Below are 22,288 nucleotides of genomic sequence, written 5' to 3'. Positions count from 1 at the left end.
GACTTCCATTATTGCACAGTGTGTAATTAGATGGGCATGAAATGTGGAACAAATCAGCATGGTCGAAAACTCGCTAAAATGCAATCCATCCATATTTGTGTTTACATTTACGTCTTGAATTATGATTCATTTTGTGATGCCCGCTTGATTTTGAAAATCACCTGAACGCAGCCCCATCTAAAGGAGTTATAATACTCAGTTAAAGGGGTGTCAATGGAACATCAAGAGAGATGGAAATACTCCTTGAGTGGGCCTGTCCACACTGCCAGCCATTATCCATCAGATACAATGTAGGTTGACACTTAGGGAAAGGAGATGCAGCTCATGAAATACTGATGATGATACTCTGTATGAAACGTGTGGAAGCAACAAAATGAGTTTGCATGAATTTAATAATATCGATCGATCCAGGCCCAAGTTTTGTTACCAAAGTGTGAAACCATCCCGGGAATGTGAAGTTATGGAGTTTTCTTCCAGAGACTGCACTGCATAGAGCGAAATTGGGTTTACAGCTCTTTGGTGCAGGTTTATGAATATAAAAAATGCTGTAAATTTAGAAAGCAATCTTTGATTATTCAAAGTGTTACGTGTACTTTTGCAACAGCATTTAAGCTGAATAAATAAAAAAAGTCTGATTATTTTCATTTCAGTAATTTACCCAGTTGTCCCTTTCGACTTCCTCTAGAGTGTATGAAGGCCTACAATTACATGTAAGACAATTTATACTACCGCCTCATATGAGCTTGAATTCTGCCTACATGTGGCTCATTACATCAACAAATACTGTGGATAAGAGAAAATCCTGAAATTACAAATAACTTGTATTTCATTCATATTTGAATGCAGCCATTCAGTGCAACCATTGGTATCATTGTTTGTTAGAACAGGCCTTTAGAGATTTGCGTAAACTAATCACTCCAGTGGTGCCCATTTCGTGAGAAATTCTGTCAAGTTTGGTTAAGGTCAATCTGGACAAGTTATACATGTAGGTCAAGAGTTGCAACCCAAGATACAAAGTTTACCCTACATCTTTAACTTGGGTGCTTTTACACCTTATCAATGAGAAAACCCCCCATTTTTTTCCAGTGTGAAAACAAGATATTTACCTGAAAGAAAAATACCTGCGAGTCAGTCTGTGCTTTTCAAGATTAGAGAACTTGTGCGTGGATTTCTTCAAGGTCGCAGGATTGAATGTGAAATCAGAATTTGGGAATTATTAAAGTAGACACGGAACAAATTTATCAACAGAACTGATGGCGGCATGGCCAGAAAGGATGAAGAGATTGGTATCGAAAGAACAGAAAAGAAGATAGATAGATAGAGAGAGAGGGTTATTGAATGTAGAAGGGGGGGGGGGTACAATAATAAAAATCAACAGTGGGCTATATATCAGTGTCAGTCACAAATACATGTAATTAGCACCCTATACTATGTTACTAGGAAACAATCTTGAGTGTTTGAAAATATATAACCGTAGGTCCATGATATAACTGACCATGCGATATCCATCACAGACCAGAATAGGGAGTTTTAGAATAAGTGAACAAGAACGGCGTATCAGTCAACTGATCATGTGTGTCAACACTTGTGTATACATGTATGTCCATTTAAAACTGTGATAACTAGAGGGTCATGACATGCTGCCCAACCCGGAAGATCTGGCGTACCTTTGCATTATGACCCGGTCCGGTAATGCAAAGGTGAAGCTTTGCACACTTGCTCTTTCACTTGTTTTAATTACTTTTTACGGGTCATTTTGCCTCCGAAGAAGATTCTGCTAGGATCGAAAGCTTAGGCCCCTTTTGACTCTCTAATTTACTCCATTGGCTCTTTTTTTAGATAAGCAGTTTTCAGCAGCTTCTTTTGCCATTTTACTTTTTATGTGAGAGATAATAGCAATATATATTTGGAGTTCAGAAAGCAATTTCAAATATGATAAACATAATGCATCGTACAACTTACATTAATTTTGTGAAGATTCACTGAAAACTGTTTTTTAAGGAAAAAGATCCATTGCAACTGATCTTCATTCTGAGCTTGGACGTTTGAAACGACGTCACTCACGTGAACGTCCACTATGATGTAAGGGGCTTTCACAATTGCTCGCGCGATCGTTTGCGACCATTTGGTCACAATATATAATGCACACAATCGCAACGGTTGGAAGTAGTCGCAACAGCAATTGTGAAAGGGGCTTAAGGAGAACAGCAGAAAAAGCGGTGGCGGGGTTCTCAAATCTTTTAGTCAGCGAGGGCGAGGACTTGACGCACGTGCAATGCCTTAAAAGGATGTCATCTCATACATGTACCAGTCATCTATGTGGACGTATGATTCTAAAATTGCTTGATATTTCACTCGGTTACTAGGACTCTTACTTGTTTCCATTTAGAATACAGGTTGATGTACCCAGATTGGAGAATGGTGTTTCTTTTTTGATTGATGGCTAGGGGGAAAATTGAGCATGACTCTTTGCTCTGGTGTAACAGACTATTGCTTACATGTATTGGCATTTAGGTTATAGTTTTCATGGGTCCTTTGCTTTAGAGAATGATTTTCACATTTTTGATTGATGGCAAAGTTACATGTACATGTGTGCTTTTGTTAAGGCCGTGATTGGCTGAAAGGATTTATTAAACTGACAATGTTTGCAATGCCATGTTACAAACTACAAGTAGGTTGTATTGTACATTACTAATAGGGCCTTTTCACACATGAATCTTGAATCATCATTGTAATGACCTTTCACACGCTCTAGCTCGAAAACTTTGAGGCTGTTCTCACTACGTTCCTAAAACTAGTTTACTGGAAACTAACGCGTGAGAACGGTCAAAGCGGTTTTGGAAGCGATCTTTCAAACCAGTTTGGAAAACCACCTCGCGATGTAGTTTTCAAGGTCGCTTTGCCTCGTTAAACTGGTTTTAGCGAAAGTGAGGACACAACCGTGGAGGCGCGATAGCTCAGTCGGTAGAGCGGGGGATTCGTATTCCGGTGACCCGGGTTCGATTCCCACTTGGTGCGCTAGTGCCCTTTGGTAAGGCATTAATCCTCAGTACCAGGTCCTTCGAAGGGGACTTTAAGCCGTCGGTCCTCTGGTTGCTTGCTTACAAGCATTCATGCTTTCTTAGCAATCAGGTAAAAAAAATCACCAATCACCAATCACCGTTCTTCGGGAAGCAATCTTCACACATTTTGAGCGCGCTACTCCCACACGACAGGTGTAGAATGCCTATGCTGCCGTTTCAAATTTCGCGCGAAACGTGTCACCCCACTGAGAGCGTTTCCATAGCAACAAGAGTGCTTTGCATGAAGTGATTTTGAAAACCACTTTCGTGTGATCAAGTGGGAACGCTCGCAAAGCGATCTTTCAAAGTGGTTTCCTGAATCGGTTTCCAGTAAACTAGTTTTAGAAAGCGTAATGAGAACGGCCTCTAAGATTTGAATTTGAATTCCTGAGTGAAGGTGGTATGTGTCCTTGGTGACTTGTCAATTCGAAGCAATATCAATACACTGTCCCACATATCCTTCTCTGTGTTTAGTGATTGTCACAATTATCAGTTTTTAGTTAAGATTTCATGATTTTACAAAGGTAAGTGTGCATTAATGTACCAGATCTAGATACAAGATAATACGGTGACATCAACCTTGATTTAACAGACTTTCTAATGATATACATGTTTGCTGTTACTACTTTCACCTTTTAAACAATATTTTTGCAATATTAAGCTATTGGCAAGATCAAATATTCAGACTGATGCAGAGTCACAGTCACTTGCATTATAGAAGAGGGAACTCTCACTCATAAGTCCATTTTTACCACTTTCTTGCTTGATGCCTCTTTATGGATGAGGCATTAAAAATGACAGTTTATGGTGATTGATGTGCTGGACTTACGCAGTAAATCTGTTTATTTCTTCTTCACTTGGTGCCATTTGGAGGGATTTTTTTTGTCTCCCTGGTAAAAATCCCCAGACCCCTCTGTCTTTCAAAAATCCACAGAGCTACCAGGGCCGGGTGGCTGAATTATTTTCCAACAATATTTTTTTATATTTTTATATATTTTTTAGAATAGGGTTTAATTAGTCAAAGACTACACATCATGAATATTCATAAACACAAATTGTAAAGCTGTAAAGTTATTGGCGATGACCCGAGCAACTCATTTGCGTAGTGCAGTGGGATAATCTTTGTGCTACAATGGCAAGATTACAGGTTCAAATGATAATCCCAAACAGACAAAAACTTATCATAAAAAATATATCCTTTTCTTAGATAGAAATGCAGGTGAAACTTTTGAACAACATAAAAGTAATGGTAACCTATGAAGTCAAAGATCCCAAAATGACTTATCTTTTCTATGGAAAGATAGGCCGAAAAGTCGTAGAAAAAAATTGCAACCGGGCAGAGTAAGGCGTTTATCGAGAGCTGGTTTGTTAAACATGTTGACTTGTTCACAGATAAAGTAGAGATGGACATGTGATGGAAGGTTTTCCACATGCATGCAAAACTTGTCATCAAAATGTAACTACTTACAGTGTACTAACACCCCCCCAAAAAAAAGAAAGTTTGGACACTGAATGGATATTTTGAGGTGTCGTACATGTATTATGGAATAAAGGCTCTTTTCCCCTCTTCTGGCACTTTGGTCTGTTTTAAACAAATGAACATTTTGTGAGAATTTATCCAATCTAATAATGTATATAATAAAGTGTATCATTTTCGACATGAATATTAATTGTTCATTAAAATCTTGATTTTAGGAAGTCATTGCATGTACTGATCTACATTTACTTTTGAAAAAAAGGGTATATTACATCAGTATAGCAGAGAAAGAGAAGGCATCTGATGGCGTCATTTGAACAAGTCAAAAGCAAAATTAACTCCACCAAGACATGTAAACAAGATTGTATAGGTAATAATTGAAAACCTGTAAGTGCGGAAACCTTTGAAGTCATTATCTTAAGAACCTTTTGGCACCTTCTGATGTGTTAATTCTCTTTGAGATGGAGCCAAGAAAGATTGGTCGCCATGACAAAGATACTTGAACTATATTTAGCAACAGTGTACCAGTCAAAACCCAGCATTGAAGATAGAAAGAAAAGCCATTCAGCTCCAGTTATATTCAAATCACATTGCCAGGGGTGGTAAGTAGCTACACCCTTGAATAAGAAGAGCTCTTCACACAGTGTCCTTTGAAGGAAACAAAGGGGAAGGGGGGCTCTGGTGGATGGGGGAAGGGGACAATAGGAAACCCATCCCATTGCTAGAGGCATTGAAACTTGTCAAAAGCAATTAGGTGTCGCATTGTTTGGTGGGGAGTGGGGAAGATTGGTGCAGTGTTTATTTGTTTGTTGGTGTCCCACAGAAAACCAGTTACTTTGAGTTTAAAAAGAGTTCAAACTACTTGTACATGCCAGTGAATTCTCAGATGTTTATATGTATGTTTGAAAATTAAACATTCAAGGGTGTACCTTAAGGTTCGAATAAAGTACTCCTTACAAATTAAAAGAAAGAATTTGTGTTTTCTTTACAAAATTACACAGAAATAAAGGATTGAATGGATTATCATATTTGACATGAAATGGTGGACAATATTTATGAACTCTTTGAACGTAAACAGTTAATAATACTTATATAAACTGAAGTAAAAAGTCCTGTTTTGTAAAACCTACTTATTAGAGCTTGAATGATGAATTACCTTTTTACTTTCCAAACGCAAAAATGCAGACATATCATCATTCATCTATCTCCAAGCTCATTTAAGATTTCTTCAGCTTTTCTCCTCTGCAGAAGCCATTCACGCATTACAATGCACTTTCATTTATCACTGCTCCGATTTTAATTAAATGTCAGTATTTCTTCTCTATTTGTCACTGTCATTGCGGGGCCTTGATTTGTGTAACAGTAATGGTTTGCACAGAAGCTGTATAGTTTGCTCACATAATATTACTGCTACCCACGCATCAAGAGATTTTCCGTTGGTGTAATTTAGAGGATGAAAAACTTTTGCATTTGTATTGTAAGCTCCATCTTGATGCCTATGTGAATCAAGAAAATACTATTCTCAAAGCCTGCATTTCACTCATTATGATGATCATTATTTTCAATTTTTGAATCCATCCATTGTCCGTTAAAATGAGAGATTTCATCATAAAACACATGGTATTGTCAAAGATGTGATCTAAATTGTTTAAAGTAAAATTATAATCACAAAATGGAAGTTGATTAATGATGAGATCCCAACAGATATGTAATTAGCTGTATTATGTTGTTGATCAAAATGCTTGCAACACCCTAGGACATTTTAATGGCTTTCTACTAAACTCAACTTTATTTGTTTAGTGGGCCTTGATAGATAAAAAGATAGCATTACAATATAATAAGAGGGAGCTTAAGTTCTCCCTCCCAAAATTTATTTTAGAAAAATTGCACTTTCATCAGCAGATGGAAAAAAAATGGTTACTACATATTTAAAGATTAAAATGGTAGATGACAGTCAAAACATGATTTGCATTGCATATCCTTGGTCAAACTAAAGCTTTAAACAGACTACTGTATCTACTCACTCAAAACATTAATATATATATTTTTACTTTCTTGTTCATCAAGTCTTGGTATTTTCTAAAATGTGAAAATATCTTTGCAAAATTATCCTTTCTCTTTGGCCACAGTTAATTTCAATTTTTCAAGTTATTGATCTAATCATGTTCATGTATCCTGTTTGTATTTTACATGTAGCAAGTTGGAACGTAACAGTCAAAGTGACAGAAATTTCATTAAAATTTTCAGTTTCACAACACTGAATTTTCAGAAGACCAAGAAAGGTCGTTATCGGCAAGTCTTTGGTTGGGTAAACATCTATTTATGGCTGAAGCCTTTAAACTTTTGGACCTTCAGCCTCTTTGTAGGAAATAAGGCTTCAATGTGTATTCTTTTATCTTCCTAATTGAACAACATGGTAAACTGTTTATTACTGAATATTCTCATTTAATAATCACAGTCGGTACACTTTGGATCTTTGAACATATGGTATCATATCTACTTTTGAATTTTAAGTACAGTGATTTTTATACCTTAAGAAGTTTCCAATTAAGGTTTAAAGTTAAATTTGAAGTAGGCTTTTGAAGTTTTATGTTGGCTCTGTATTGATCAGATATGATTGTTGTTTTAATTCAATGTCACCATCCATCAGATGAGACACGACTTGGTTTTGAACTTGGGCCCTGCATGGCTGCATGACTTAAAAGGAGATGTGCATTTATGAGATCTAAGGAGTGCAAACAAGATAACATACTTTACTCTCTCTGTGCGAATACATAATTTGGGCCAAATCGTTTCATTACAATGAGTTTGCCTATCAAAACTAGTATAGTGTCTTTTGTGGCTGGAGCCCCCTCCCCCCCTCTTGCCCCTCTCTTACCCTTCCAAATCTTTGATCCAAGCCCAGTAACATACCATGGAGCTGATTTTTACGATTGATCATGCACAATAATCAATGCAATCAATCATAGAAATCACTCTTGTGATCAATTGCTAAGCTTTACGATACAGAGACCAGACCATTACGGCGCCAGTGGCAGATGACCTATGGTTACACGAGATTGCTTGTCTGGGTTTTATTTTATTTTATCATACAAATAGGTCAGCAATTTCATGTGCAGGAGGCGTAACCATGTATAATCCATGCTGTCACTTTCTCGTTTCGCTACATTTCCCTGACAAATGTGCAGAAAATCCCCAGATAACACAGGAGGCGACAGCATTTAGCCAATGTTAAATTGATGGTAAACAGTCGCAGATTCAACACCCCATAAATTGCATGCCATTTATCGGGCAGCAGACGGCCGGATTGCTCGTGCTCGGGAAATTAAAAAGACGTCACATCGTGGATCGGTGCTAGGGGGAAATTTATGGCCACTGTCGGAGAATGTCATTTCATGTAGGATTTCTTTAAACCTTTAAAGGGGCAGTAAATGTTTAATGTTCACGGGGATGTTGATAGATTGGTGAAGGGGGAAACCCTTTGTTTTTATGGGGACTAGCAAGGGTTCACACAACATTTAGCTGGTCTTGTGTTGTTTCACAAAGCTAATCATAATAAAGTTACACATGAATATATGAACACTTGGAATATGTTCCATAAAATACCAATTTTAGTCATTCTTTATATAAAATTAAATAGAATAAAGAAAATACCTTTGTATGAGGAGGGGGTAGAAAACCAAAAATACATGTAAGAGGGACCTTGAGCATTATAGGGATAATACATCTTCTCTTGTTGGATGAATTAATGATGAAAGTCGGTTTTCAAAATCAGAGAGATGTAATTATACATCTAGGTCAGGTGCAGATCCGGGGGGGGGGGGGGGGTGTAAAATGAACAATGACCCTTTTTTTGCTTGTAAAAGTTTTCCAAGACGAAATATCCACCAAATTTACTGATGTCCTTTTTTTTTGGCTTGTCAATTTTTTCAGGCACGAAATCATGGGGTCTTTATGGCAATGAGAAAAGACTTTATTTTTATAGGCATTTACTGTGAAGGGGTATTATCTCCCCCTTTTCCTTTTGAGATCAGATGCTTTCTTTTTAAAGTGCATGCTTAATATTCCCTTGGTAACAGTCAGCTAATAGGATTATAAGATTAATTGGGCATGGGTACTTGTATGATGGTTGCAGATAGATGGATAGATAGGTTGTTAGATAGATAGATAGATAGGTAAATAGGTTGTTAGATAGATAGATAGATGGATAGATAGGTTGTTAGATAGATAGATAGATAAATAGGTTGTTAGATAGATAGATGGATAGATAGGTAGTTAGATAGAAAGATGGATATATAGGTAGTTAGATAGATAGATAGATGGATAGATAGGTTGTTAGATAGATAGATAGATGGATAGATAGGTAGGTAGTTAGATAGATGGATATATAGGTAGGTAGTTAGATAGATGGATGGATGGATGGATGGATGGATAGATAGGTGGATTGGTAGTTGGATAGATAGATTGGTAGGTAGATAGATAGAAGCATATATAATATAGATGAATTGGTGGCTGGATGGCTGGATAGGTAGATTTAATAATAGAAATATAGATAGGAAGATGCAATGAAAATAGATTCATAGATAGATTTATATATGTATAGAAGAAGAGAAACATAGGAAGAAAGAATTAAGACAGAAAGAAGGTGGGGGGGGGGGGGTGGAGATCAGGTGTTAGATATAGACCTTTACTGTAGAGTGAAGCTCAAAGAGTTTAATACTTAACAAAGAGGAAGCACTCTTCCTTTGTGGCATCTCTCAATGTAATTCAATTCATTGCTCTTAATTCTTCCAATTCAATCAATTTCTTGTTGGACAATACCTAAGTAGTGGACTATTGTATTAAGAGGTGTTTGGTCTTCCCTTGCCTTTATGTCTTTGCTCCCCATTAGTAATCTCATTCATAAGAGCTTCACTAAAATTTTGTAAATTTGCTTGTTGTGCCATAACTCCAGTCCACCCATACAAGTTTTGCATGTTGAGTTGATGTACACGTAGTTCAATAAGGGTCTATGTAGGACTTTGAGTCAGTTTTCATGTTTGCGTTTTACATTTATGTTCAGAGGATAGGGTAGATGAATAGTTAGCGCTGCAAGGATTTTGTTTTGATTTTCATTATAATGATATCTCTTTCAATTTCTAATTCAGTCTAGAGAGGGGAATAGTCTGTTTTTTCTGTTGTCTAATACGTTTTATGATTTTTCTTGGGGATTTGTTTCCACCGTAGTTTGTGTCATTTAGGCATGTAATCCCATAACGCTCATATTCTTCCAAAGATCTATTGGCCTTTAGTTCTTTTATCTGTTTCATGTGCGATTTCTTTATTTTGTTAATATCATATCAGATATTTTGTCAATATCTGCTTTTCTCTGCAAATTCCATCAAGCAGCGTGAATCTGATCAGTCATCTTTTCAGCCAACATTTTTTTTGTGGGGGTGGGAGCTCTCGCCCCATATCCCTCATCAGGACCCCAGTGGACATGATATTATTGTTTATGTGAAACTGCACAGTATGCTACCAGTAAAGAAGGAAAATGCATAAAAATAAGAAAAATGAAATGTATCAACAAACATCAGGAAGATGGAAGAATTCAACCTGATTAGAGGGATAAGAGTCACTCTTCCAGTTTCTATTTTTCATGAATCCAAAATGGCTATTTATGGAAATTCATCTTGATCTTGGAATTTCAGCAAGCGATTTGAAATCCAACCTGGAGATTAGAAGACTTGAAGGGATTCTATGCGGATGAAGTGAGCTTTTGCAATGGGGGGGGGGGGGGGAGGAGGTGGTATTGAAGAACATTTGTAATTGTATTATATTAATGTTTATGATGCAAGAACATTTTTTTACATTTTTAAAGAGAATTTAAGTGTTTTAGAATGATAAAAAAAGAAGGAACAAAGAAATTTTCTTAGATGTGAGTAAACAGAGACAAACAGAGACAAGTGGAGGACGAAAACGGAAGATACAAGAAGGAAGAATTAGCATAAAGAGAAGAAAAATGTAGAGGAGGATTCGATGACAGTGATAGTGGTGATGGTAATATCAAAGTAATGATGATAATAGTATTGATAAACAATAATAAGAAGAGGTGAAAAGGTGGGAAAACGGGAAAGAAAATGAATATTTTTTTTAGGAATCATTGTTTGATTTTTTTAAAAACAGATTATTTAAAATGAGAGGAAAAAATACAAAATTTAAATGAACAATTTGCACATCTCATTGATCCAAATTATAGATGGAGGCCCTGCTTGTACTTAACATTGAATTAAAATGGACACACAATGCACTCAACATCAACATCAATACATGTCAAAACAAAGCACACAGAATACAAAAAACTATTTGAGAAAATATGGCAAAACATTGCATGGAAATAATTGGTGGAGTACAAGATTTATCACATAATTTTCAGATGAGTTGGTTGTAGTTGAAGGTCACATAATTTTTTTTTCTTTGGATCATACATCTGAAACTCGTTATCAGCATGAAACCCGAGAGGCCAAGAAATAAATATCAATCAGATAATCTTATTAGCATCCTTCAAGAGATTCCAAGCGGGTAGTGTCTTTTTCTAATATAATTTAGTCCAAGGTGGAGAGAGCATCTGTATTCTTGTGATGACGTGGATATTAATTTAAGGTAACAGAAAGGTTTTCTGAGAATCTCAGAAATTATTGTTTTTATACACTTAAGTATTTGTATTAGGGATGACACTTTATTCTGAGGAGCTTATGTGAAAAATGAGTCCAAGGTAGAGAGAGCATCTGTATTCTTGTGATGATGTGGATAATAATTTAAGGTAACAGTTAAGAGGGCTTCAGAGAATCTCAGAAATCTTTTTTTTTAAATACTTAAGTATTTGTATTAGGGATGACACTTTATTCTGAGGAGCTTATGTGAAAAATGAGTCCAAGGTAGAGAGAGCATCTGTATTCTTGTAATGATGTGGATAATAATTTAAGATAACAGTTAAGAGGCTTTCGAAGTATCTCAGAAAACATTGTTTTATATAAGTAATTGGATTAGGGATGATGCCTTGTTCTGGGGAGCATAATGTGAGAACTGACGTTCTGGCGGTTTCCGGTTTCCCAAAGATTCTAGTATGTAACATTGTAATGTAACATTGCACTATACTGAAATCTATTGTTCTTTGTAATTTCTTTGCTGAATGAATGATACCAACAATAATGATAATGATTGTAATGATAATAATGATGATGATAATGATGACGATGATTTTAATAATAATCATGATAATGATAATAATAATTATGATGATGATAATAATAATAATAATGATAATGATATGATAATAATAATAATGATAATGATAATGATAATAATAATGATAATGATTATAATGATAATGATAATAATAATAATGCTGATGATGAAACTTCATTTATATTGTGCTTGTTCCACAGGATTCAAAGTGTAACTATTTTTTTGGCTCAGTTTGAGCTGCTCCTTATTTCTGGCTCCCATTGTCTATTTCTAATCTTAACCTCTGTTCTTTCTTCAAAGTTAAATTTAAAAAAATGCTCAAAACTGACTGTATTATGATAAAAATTATGTTATTTTTTTTTATATCATTGATGAAAAGATCTATATACTACTCAGTCATTATATATATATATGTATTTATATATTTTTTTTTACCATATTTTTATTCATTACTTCCCCTTACCTCTTTCTTCATATAATGCCTCCCCCTCAAATTTGGTAAATAATTCACTTATTTTAACCCTCCCACCACTTTTCCCTTCCACTTTGACTTTCATTCCTTTCTCAAAAAGTGACTGTTTAAAAAAGGGATTGGCAGTTCTGGACATTTTACAATAATAGGAGTACTATCCCCTGGAGCATTATCTTCATTACAAGGTCAAGATCGTGGCATTTAAATCTTTTGACCCATAATCATAGATACCATTTTTTTTATTCCTCTTAAGTCTAATCAGCTTAGCATGATGGGGAAACACGACTTTCTGACGACATCAGCAATTTGGTTTTTAATAAGAGAAAACACCCAAATGCCTGTATGTTATATAGGAAAATAGACTACCAAATGTGTAAAAAGGATATACATGTTTCATATGGTGAAGTATTTGATTTGCCTGCAAGGTGTTTCATGGAGCTATTTGTAAATTACGAGTAACTCTAAGTATGACTGGTGATCCTTTCTTGGAACTTAATGAATACCAATGAAATCTGCTGTGTAACATTTACTACCCCCCCCCAAAAAAAATTGTAAAGTCGCTTGTAATTTGCAAGCTTCCTGATTAAACAACCACCTGTATTGTTTGAATTTAATATCTATTCAAATCATATTGTGTAAAACTGCATAAAAAGATTGAATGTACAATGAATAATCCAAGTGGATTGAATTCAATCATTTTAATGTAATGTACATGTAATCAAATTTCTCAAGAGTTTGTGGATGAAAGAGGAGAAAAGTTTGTCTTTATATAGTTTATTGTCACATTTCTGTGTTTATTGAACACTTTTCATTCTATTTTTATAATTTCCATCCTTGTTTCATTTTACAGAATGTGAGAGTGATTAACGGTGGAGTCAAGAAGAATAGTGTATTCCACGGGCCTTCCCGCCAACTAGCAGCTCTGGAAGCGGAGAAAACACAAAGGTAGGTGGTATCAGTTAACCCGATCAGCGTATACCATTTCATAAGGTGCACCAAAATTCAAAACAATCTCCTTGAAACTGACATTTGAAGTAGCTGACACTCGCATCATCATCTTCGTAAAAGAAATATTTGGAATGTTAGCATCCCCTTTCCGTGCCTGAGGTTAAAGACTTTCCTCTAAGTTGGGACGTGGCAGTAATCGTTTGGAAATGTCAGATGTTAGGATATTTGTGTTCTTCCTCACCTACTACAGTAGGTGGTTTCAAACCGCCTCGATCATGAGAATCCCGGTTAAATTACGAGAACTTTTTTTAGGCTGAAAAATACCCATTAATTATTCCTACATTCACACCGCCCCGAAACATACACTTCGGGAAGTTCCTGAAGTTACGAGCATGAGCAGTATATGGTCTGATAAGCAGGCAAGGCGCGAGATTCAAAATTACTAGCCCAGCAGCCACCCACTGCGCCACGCCCAACGACATGCTCGGCTAAAAGTTCCCGTAAATTTGCTTTCACATTGCCAAAATACCTGCGACCTTGGAAAAATCCCCACGAAAGTTCTCATAATTTCGCCAAGTACTGTACCTACTATTTAGCGGGTATTTTCTTTCGGGGAAATTAGGAGTAGTTTGCTTTTACATTACCAAAATACCTGGTATTTTCTGATCGGGGTAAATTTCCTGATCAGAGAATACCTGGAACTGACAAACTTCGAGGCGGTCTGAAACCACCTAGTGTGTTTGAGCTCAAAGCAGTTTGACAATCGAGAATTCTCTTGTGGATGTCTTGAAAATTATTTTGTTAAGTTTATTTTGGGATTGGGCAGTTAGATCATTATTATCTTTATACTATCTGTAATGTTTCAGTAGAACAAAATATAAAACACTTTGTATATAAAACTTTATTCTAATTATTTACCCATTGTATAATTTCCATTTTTCAATCTCCTTATACTCTGAATATGTCACTAATTCAAAATCTTGATATCCTCTGCAGTCAAATTTATCCAATCCAAATCACTTGCATCATAAATTCTTCCATTCTGCTTTCTCGTATACTATATCTTAAGCAAATTCTGAAATTTCTGCAATTACTTATATTTGAAAATATTCTGTTGATTCATATCAACCCCCAAAGTATTAATGATTGTATATTTTATCATGCATTTTTATAATTCTATTTCAATATAGGGTATTTATACTGCGCACATATCCACCGTGTTAGGTGCTCAAGGCGCTCCTATATTACCCGGCTAAGCTAGGCGTTCATAGCGCACACAGCTTTTTAAGGAATTACTTCCTACCGTTATCCATTTACCTCACCTTGGTTGGGTGCAGCACATTGTGGATCAGTTTCTTGCTGAAGGAAATTACGCCATGGCGGGGATTCAAACCCACGACTCTCTGTTTCAAAGTCTGAAGACTAATCCACTGGGCCACAACGCTCCACTGTTGATACTGTTATTTTTCATATTGTTTTTATGTTAAAGTTATGTACAATTCAGCTCTTGCTGCGAACAGTATTGAAATAAAAATATCATTATCTTTATACTATCGTGATTCAGATAAGAGAAACAGACAGCAGTCAAATAGATAGATGGATGAAATAGGGACGAAAGGAGAAAGGGAGAGGTGCAGAAAAAAAGGAAGAAAGAGAAAGAGAGATAGAGTTTGGGAAAGAGGAAGGGGGGGAGAGAGATAAGAGAGGATTAGTAGAGATACATGTAGAGAGACAGATATATATATATAGAGAGACAAACTAGCAGATGGATAGAAGGTGCTGAACCCTTTTTGAGTCTTGAAATACTCCCCTGGAGCTCCACTCCATTCCTAAAAATCCAAATCTCGACAATCCATTTCTATGTGAGTTCAATCTTCGTGATTTGAAAGACAATTTCATCAATACAGCCCATTGCGTTCTCTGGAAGAACAACTTGCAGGAAGAAGCCCTTGTATGAGGAGCAGTTCTAAGAATATACATATATACGGAAATATTCAATACTCAAATGAAAATTGTAGACTGTGCAGTGAATTTTGAGGATGTTCTGGAGTAGGGGCTTCTGGGATATTGAAAGAGAATCAAAGATTATTGTAAAAAATATAAATTTGAAAAAAAGTAGAAATTTTTATCTATTTCACATGCTTCAAATTCTGCCAATTGCCTATACTTGAAAAAGTTTATAGGAGTATCACACACTTTATGCATTCAATATTAATTGTAATATTAATGAAATGTACATGAAGCACCATTGATATAGATATTTAAGTCCTTTCTGAAATCCCATCTTAAAAAAAAAAGTTTGACCATAGCATCCATCCCTTCTACATATTGAGTTGGTATGAAACCATATCCCTTACCTTGTAAATCATAATCATATTTAGGATTTTTGTAGTTTATGATTTTGAACATCAGTATTGATTGACTTAAATTGATCCTTTGTATTTAAGTTTTATACATTTTGATTATTTCTACATTTCTTCTTAATTGTAGTAATGATGTTCTGGCTTTTTTGTTCATATTCCTAAATATCATGTACTTTATAGTTATACCCTTTTATTTTCTTAGCACTTTGAAACATGTATAAAGCACCTCATTAATTATGTGTGTTATTATCAATATTGTTTTCAATCGTGTTAAATTAGAGTCAGTTGTAAGAAACAGTAGCAAGTTCAAAAGTTTTGTAATTATTTGTAATCATGAAGGATGTAACATGATAGAATGTTGTTACACTAGGTACTCGGGGAAAAATATTCATGAGCTTGTATTGTCTCAAATACAATATTGGTAACTAATAAGTACATGCAATCCTATCACATCACACCATTTTCTTATCACCACAGAGTGTATATGTTAATGGTGATAATATTTCTTGATTTTAAAGCATCTTTTATTGCTTTTATCCATTACAGTCAGCTGAATTTGAAGAATTCGTCAGAAGAGAAAGCCAATGGAAATGACATGTAAGTAAACTTATTTTATTCACACACCTCATTGTGTAGCTACAGCGGTTCCGCGAGACTTGCTCCGCTCTAAATTCCACACACTAATCAAACAACCAACTTCAACCCTGGGTTAAAACCCTATTGCAATCCTAACCCTAACCCTACATCTTAGACGAAATTAAGCCCGGAGAAATTGTCACTGGAGCAAAATGTTGTGTCAATGTTACAGCATCAAATCTATCTTAAGAAAAAAACAAAACAAACTTTTCTAGACGCTGGAGCCGTCCATGATATTTCATTGCTGATCTTGTTGGATTCCCCTCACAAGACTTTATCGGAGAACCAGTTGAATATATTATTTGGAAACCCGTGGTTTTCCTCAAGGGATGCATCATGCAGGGTATGATAGAAATAATGAGTTCACATCTAAGGTAGATCAATGAAGGGTTCAACTCGGTGATTCATCAACGTTTCTCATTTGCGAAGTATCGTAAGCTACTGAAATCATTGCACCTGATTGGTTGAAAGCTAATTTCATAACTGGAAATCGCTGACAAGACACTTCATGAAATTCCTCCCCGTTTGAGGAGCATTTCATAACAGGTTATATAATCATTTGTTATGTTCATTTGCCTTTGAAATGTACATGATTTCTCGGATGCATGGGGAATGAGCCGAGTACTTGGTTTTTGAGGTGTAATATTATCTCGTACTTCAGTCGGAATAAACAAGTGATATGGGTAGCTTTGTGGAAGCTTTTTGATTACGCCTTGCCGTAAAACTGGTGTTCGATTTGAAATGCAAATCTGAGTGAAATTGAATCCAAGCATCTGCCTTAAGATGTACTATGCTAAACCATTGTGCAGAGAATGCACATTGCAAATTGTCAAGTTACTGTAAAAAGGTCATGAGTGTTATGTTGTATCAATGGCAGGAAGCACCTTTTTGCAGGAACCAGGTTACTAGAGAATGGTTGCATGTTGGGAGGTTACATGTGGTCATGCAGTTTTGTATCAGAGGGTATTGGCCTATTGGGCGAATTAATATGTTCAGGAAAAATAGGTATATTGGCAACCAATAATTTGGATATTTTCAAAGTAATGTTGAAACCTCTTTTTTGACAAGTTTTAATATTCACAACCTTGGTCAAAATTATGTCAATATGTGCAGTACTACAGGGCCCTGTCTTACAAAGAGTCATGATTGATCCAATCAGTTTCAACTGTATGGAAATCCATCAACATCATCATTTTCTTCTGCAGGAAATTTATACAATATCCATTGAAACCCCCCCAAAATTACAAAATTTTCAAGAAAGTTTCAAATATGTGAATAATCATCATATCTAGAAAATATTTTGAACAAGCATGCATTTCAGATGTTGACGTTGCTGGCTTTCCACAGTTGTGGTTGATCACATCAATCGCACTTCTTCGTAAGACCGGATCCAGAAGTGATATCGGTGACAATCTCCAGTTACTCATGTTGATGGTATGTCAGAATATTCTTCATTTTTGTTTAAGTATAAAAATCTTGAAATCAATAAAACCATCTGTCAATTTCCCCCCCCAGAAAAAAATTGATTTTGAGATTTTTGCAGAAAATGAAAGTACATGTCCTATTCTTTTCATAACTAAATTTCTAGGCAGCAATTTATTTTAGTTTCTGAGATGTGAGGCGATTTCCATGGCGATGCCATACAAAATATTGATAAAATAGTTTCCCATTTGAAACGTGTACTGTAGCAAAGCAAACAACAGCTGCACGCACTTAATATGCAAATGCGCAGTCAGCCAAAATGTTGTATCGGCACTGCATTGACTTTGCACGTGAAAATTCGATACAACGTTTTGACTGATCTTAAAGAAATTGGTGGGCGTAGCCCCCCATCCCCGCCCCTGCCCGCATTGAAATCGCGGTCAGGGTTGTTGTATCCCCCATGGTGTTTTTGTGCAAGGAAAATCTAAACCATTCAAACCGATATTACAAGCTTGTTGCTCTTTTGCGATATTTTCTTGTATCCCTTGTTTTGTGTAATGAATATACCAATGTCAAGCAATTGTCTCGACCTTTCCAACCATGTATTTTTGTATCGAATGAATATGTTATAAGGCTGGGGACTAAGTGTGAAAATTATAGTAAACTTTGAAGTCCATTTTTTTATGAAATGGGTTTGCACTGTCGTATGTGTGATACGACGGTTCGGATGACCACCGACAAAATTTTGGATATAATTATCATTCGGTTCCCTTTCTAAAAAAAAAAGCAGCACTGCCTCGAATTTGATGATGATGATGATGCATAGTGCATAGAGGCTTCCTGAGATGCAATGCATCTTCTATCGGAAATAAATAAAAAGCTTTGTGAATAAGGGAAAATCAGAGGAAAAATCGATTATGAAAAGGGCAGGTGTTCTAGGATTGTTCATATATACGGTCAAAGCACAATAAAAATTGGGTTAAAAGCAAATCTCCTGCTGGTGACATTTCTTTCCGCCATTTTGCATTGCAGGAACACTTCAGTGGGGAGACGTATGAGTGAAGTCTCGTCTAAAGATGAATAAAGGGATCAGCTTGTCTGTGGAGATCTAGCTAGAAAAAAAAAGACAAAATCTAATCACCAATTTCACAATCAAATTTAAAATGGCGGTCATATATCCCTTAGCTTTCAGTATTCAAGGCCAAGACAGCCCCATCTATCATACATTGTACTTGGTTTGATATAGTATACTCCAGTTTCACTTGGAGAGGTCAACCTCAGTAAGGATTATGGTTTGTGCACGTTACAGATAGTTTTATGTATCATGGATGTATTTGGAACAGGAAATAGCGAAATAAAGTTGTCTTTGGACAGTTCTATGTCATAGTTCTCCTGTAAAGTCAGTTGTAAAATGATACATTTATATCTGCAAGTCACTAGTACTGAAACAGAATAAAAGTGTATGGAATCTTTGTTTATTTACATGTAGAAATTGATTTATGAACAAAAAGCATCAGCTAGAGAAAATAATTAATAAGATCCAAATTGTGCTTGTAACGTACATGCACAGGAAAATGCAAAACATAGAGGCATTGTAAATATTGTTCTAAGTAAAATATTTAAGGCTTGATTTGAATAAAATTATTTTATTGCAATTGTTGCCTGTCTGTTTTTGAAAACATATAGTTGGCAAAATTATAATTTCAATTTATATTTAAAGCCAGAAAGAAGACAATGCTCAGAAAAGGGTCACTGGCATTTGTGCAGTGTAAAGGCACATGCCTTACAGGTAGGTCAATGAGAAGGGAAAATGAAGCAAAATATCCCTTCATTTGCTACAAGATAACTTTTATGGATTTTGCAGATTTCCCCCCTTTCTTCCAGTATCAAGCAGCAAATTGGCACAAAATTGGTCATTATTGAAAATGTCTCTCGATTCACGTTTTATTCTAAGTTTACATACATTTTCTTTTAAGACATCTTTGACAGTATGTTTTACTTCAATTCACGTGAATCCTGGTCAGATCATTAATTTACTTTATTTGATTATTATTATGTTGTTTTTGCTCCAAGGCCGTATAGGATTATCTTATTCGGTTCTGAAGTGCTACTTTATTTCTGATGATATGTGTTGGGTCTGATTCTCAGACTAATTGTAGTTATTCATATATGAAGATGAAATTCTAATATCTTCTTCAGCACGTCACCCCACCCCATATCTCCAAAAAGTTTGATTGCTTTGCCAGAGGTTCTGAGAATTAAAATTTTACATTTATTTTAAAGATTGAATAGTAGAAAAAAAATCATACTTTTTCCCTTATTAAAGACAATAAATGGTTTTGTAAAATTTTTAAGTACAACTAGATTTTAACCTGAAGCAAGGTGGAATTTCTATTTTCACTTTCGTCATTCTCGTATTTCTTTCAAATTATTAGTTTTTGCATATGAATGCTTCCATGAGATAGCTCCATCATATTTAACCGAACTATTAACTTTACATCAGACTACTCATACTCTAAGATCAAGCAAGCACAAAGCGGATTTTTGCTATTCCTCCCATTATAAAAACATACGGTGAGCGCTCATTTGCACATGCCTCTTCCGTCTTATGGAATGCACTTCCTAGTTATATGAGAAATATACATGATATAGATAAGTTTAAAACTTCCCTGAAAAAGTATCTGTTTAACTTGTAATGAATTCAGTGCCCAATACTCTTTACTTACTTTCTAATTTCTTTCCTTAATTTCATCCAAGTGCATAGGGACATGCGCAGCTATGTGTTATGCGCTATAAAAGAACTGAATATTATTATCATTCTTACTATAAATTAACATTTTTTCATAATAATAATCCTTGATTTAGGGAATGAAAATGATAGCTGAAGGTAAATGATGTAAGGATGAGTTTCATACATTGCGATTTGTTCTATCTCCATGAGCTTAATCATTCTAATTATCTTTTTTTAAACAGGAAATTCATCAAATAAAAGACTCGCAGTGCCAAAAAAAGAGAGAAAATCTGATTGAGTTTCATTTTTTTTTTGTTATGCTCCCATCCTTTATATGGTGTCTTTCATGGGGAGATTTCAATGACGCAATGGAATGATTCTGTCTGGGTGTCATTTCTCTTCATGTTTTATGATTAATGAGGTTCTCTGATTAATGAATAGTGGGTGTAAACTGGAGCTAATGCATAGATTGCCCTCAGCCGAAATATCTTTGGCTGCCATCTTGATTATTCATTAACATTATTAACAATATATTTCGTGTTCATGTAACGGCAATATGTCCCTGCAGGTATGGGATTGGTAATGCAAGAACTCAGTCAAATTCCTTTTCAATTTTCACTTTATTTTTATTTCTTGTCAATTAAGCTGTGAACCCATAGACTATTGCAACGGTTTGATCCCTGTACAAAAACTATAGGAATTACAGAACCCAAAGAAAGCAAGCCACCCAAAGTTTCTATGAATATTGGAAACAAATAAAAAAAAACAAAGAAAAATGAATCAACCTTTATGGAAATGGCCTCAGTGTTGGCATTTTCAGAATAATCCCTTTTATGCTTACTATCGATGAATATCCCTCTGATCGTGGAAGGCTAATTTTTTCTCAAAGTATTTTTTGAATGTGAATGGGGTTCTTGGATGAGAATCTGGTTTCACGATAAGCAATCTTCAATTTTGAAGTGACCAGGAAATTGGAATTTTTTTCGGAGTGAACGTCTTGTTGAATGGCCCTCAATTTGTACTTTTTCGGTCAATGTTGTGGTGTATCTGGTTGTATAAGGGGCTGTCTATGTTTTCCAAGAAATACAAGCTCTAGAAACGAGCCAGAATGTGTCTTATTTATCCACATTTTCACAGAATAACCTTCTCTTCTTGTGAAATAATTGCTGTATTAATACTGAATGTGAAGCAATGCTGTGCATGTCAGCAGAACCATCAAGTAGTGCTCAATCATATTTGAATATTGCTATGCAGAAATTTGTATCATATTAATAAATTAAGTCGAAATGGTTATCTTCATGTGGGTATACGCTCCACTTAATATGCTAAAATAGTGATAAGCTGAGAGTAATTTCCATTAACATTTTCATGCTCCACTGTTCATAAGCATGCTAATTAGTATTTCTCATTTTCGCCCTTAATTAGCTTTATTGTACAATCCTGTCTATGTGACGTCATGCCGACTTTGGGTGGAAATTGATATTGGAGATTTTCAAAAGCAGCACTTGAAAGAAAGTGGTAGGCATGAATAGCTATGAAAGAGTTCACCACGCTTAGCCATAATTGAATGATTAATTTTGGCTTTTCATTCAGCTGTGTTGCAGTTTTGCAGTGTCATTGGCCCATAAAGGTATTTAAAGAGCCAAGAGCTATAAATGAAATCATCCTCATCATGATCATCACTATTCTTACCATCCTCATCATATTGTCCACAATTATTTAGACCGTCTTCATCATAATCAGCATCATCATCATTATTATCATCATCATTATCACCATCATCATCACCATCATCACAATCATCATTGTCATCATCACCATCATCATCATCATCACCATCGTCATCATCATCATCATCACTATCACATCATCATCACCATCATAATAACCATTACCATCATCATCATCATCACCACCATCATCATCATAACAACCGCAACTATCATCATC

The 22,288-nt window shown here is 35.4% G+C and overlaps 1 protein-coding gene across 5 annotated transcripts in view; it reads left to right on the top strand.

Annotated features, from left to right (window-relative positions):
- Positions 1-22,288, top strand: part of LOC121415181 (sodium/calcium exchanger 1-like) — a 94,735-nt gene that overhangs the window by 16,597 nt on the left and 55,850 nt on the right. For all 5 annotated transcript variants that reach the window (XM_041608329.1, XM_041608328.1, XM_041608330.1 and 2 more), the window contains exons 3-4: positions 13,089-13,183; positions 16,096-16,146. In XM_041608329.1, coding sequence (XP_041464263.1) covers positions 13,089-13,183; positions 16,096-16,146 — 146 coding nt within the window. The remainder of the gene's footprint in view (positions 1-13,088; positions 13,184-16,095; positions 16,147-22,288) is intronic.

This window comes from Lytechinus variegatus, chromosome 5 (assembly GCF_018143015.1).
Source record: "Lytechinus variegatus isolate NC3 chromosome 5, Lvar_3.0, whole genome shotgun sequence".
Lineage (NCBI taxonomy): Eukaryota > Metazoa > Echinodermata > Echinoidea > Temnopleuroida > Toxopneustidae > Lytechinus > Lytechinus variegatus.
The sequence above is the reverse complement of the archived record's forward strand: the minus strand, read 5'-3'. Positions and strand labels throughout refer to the sequence as shown.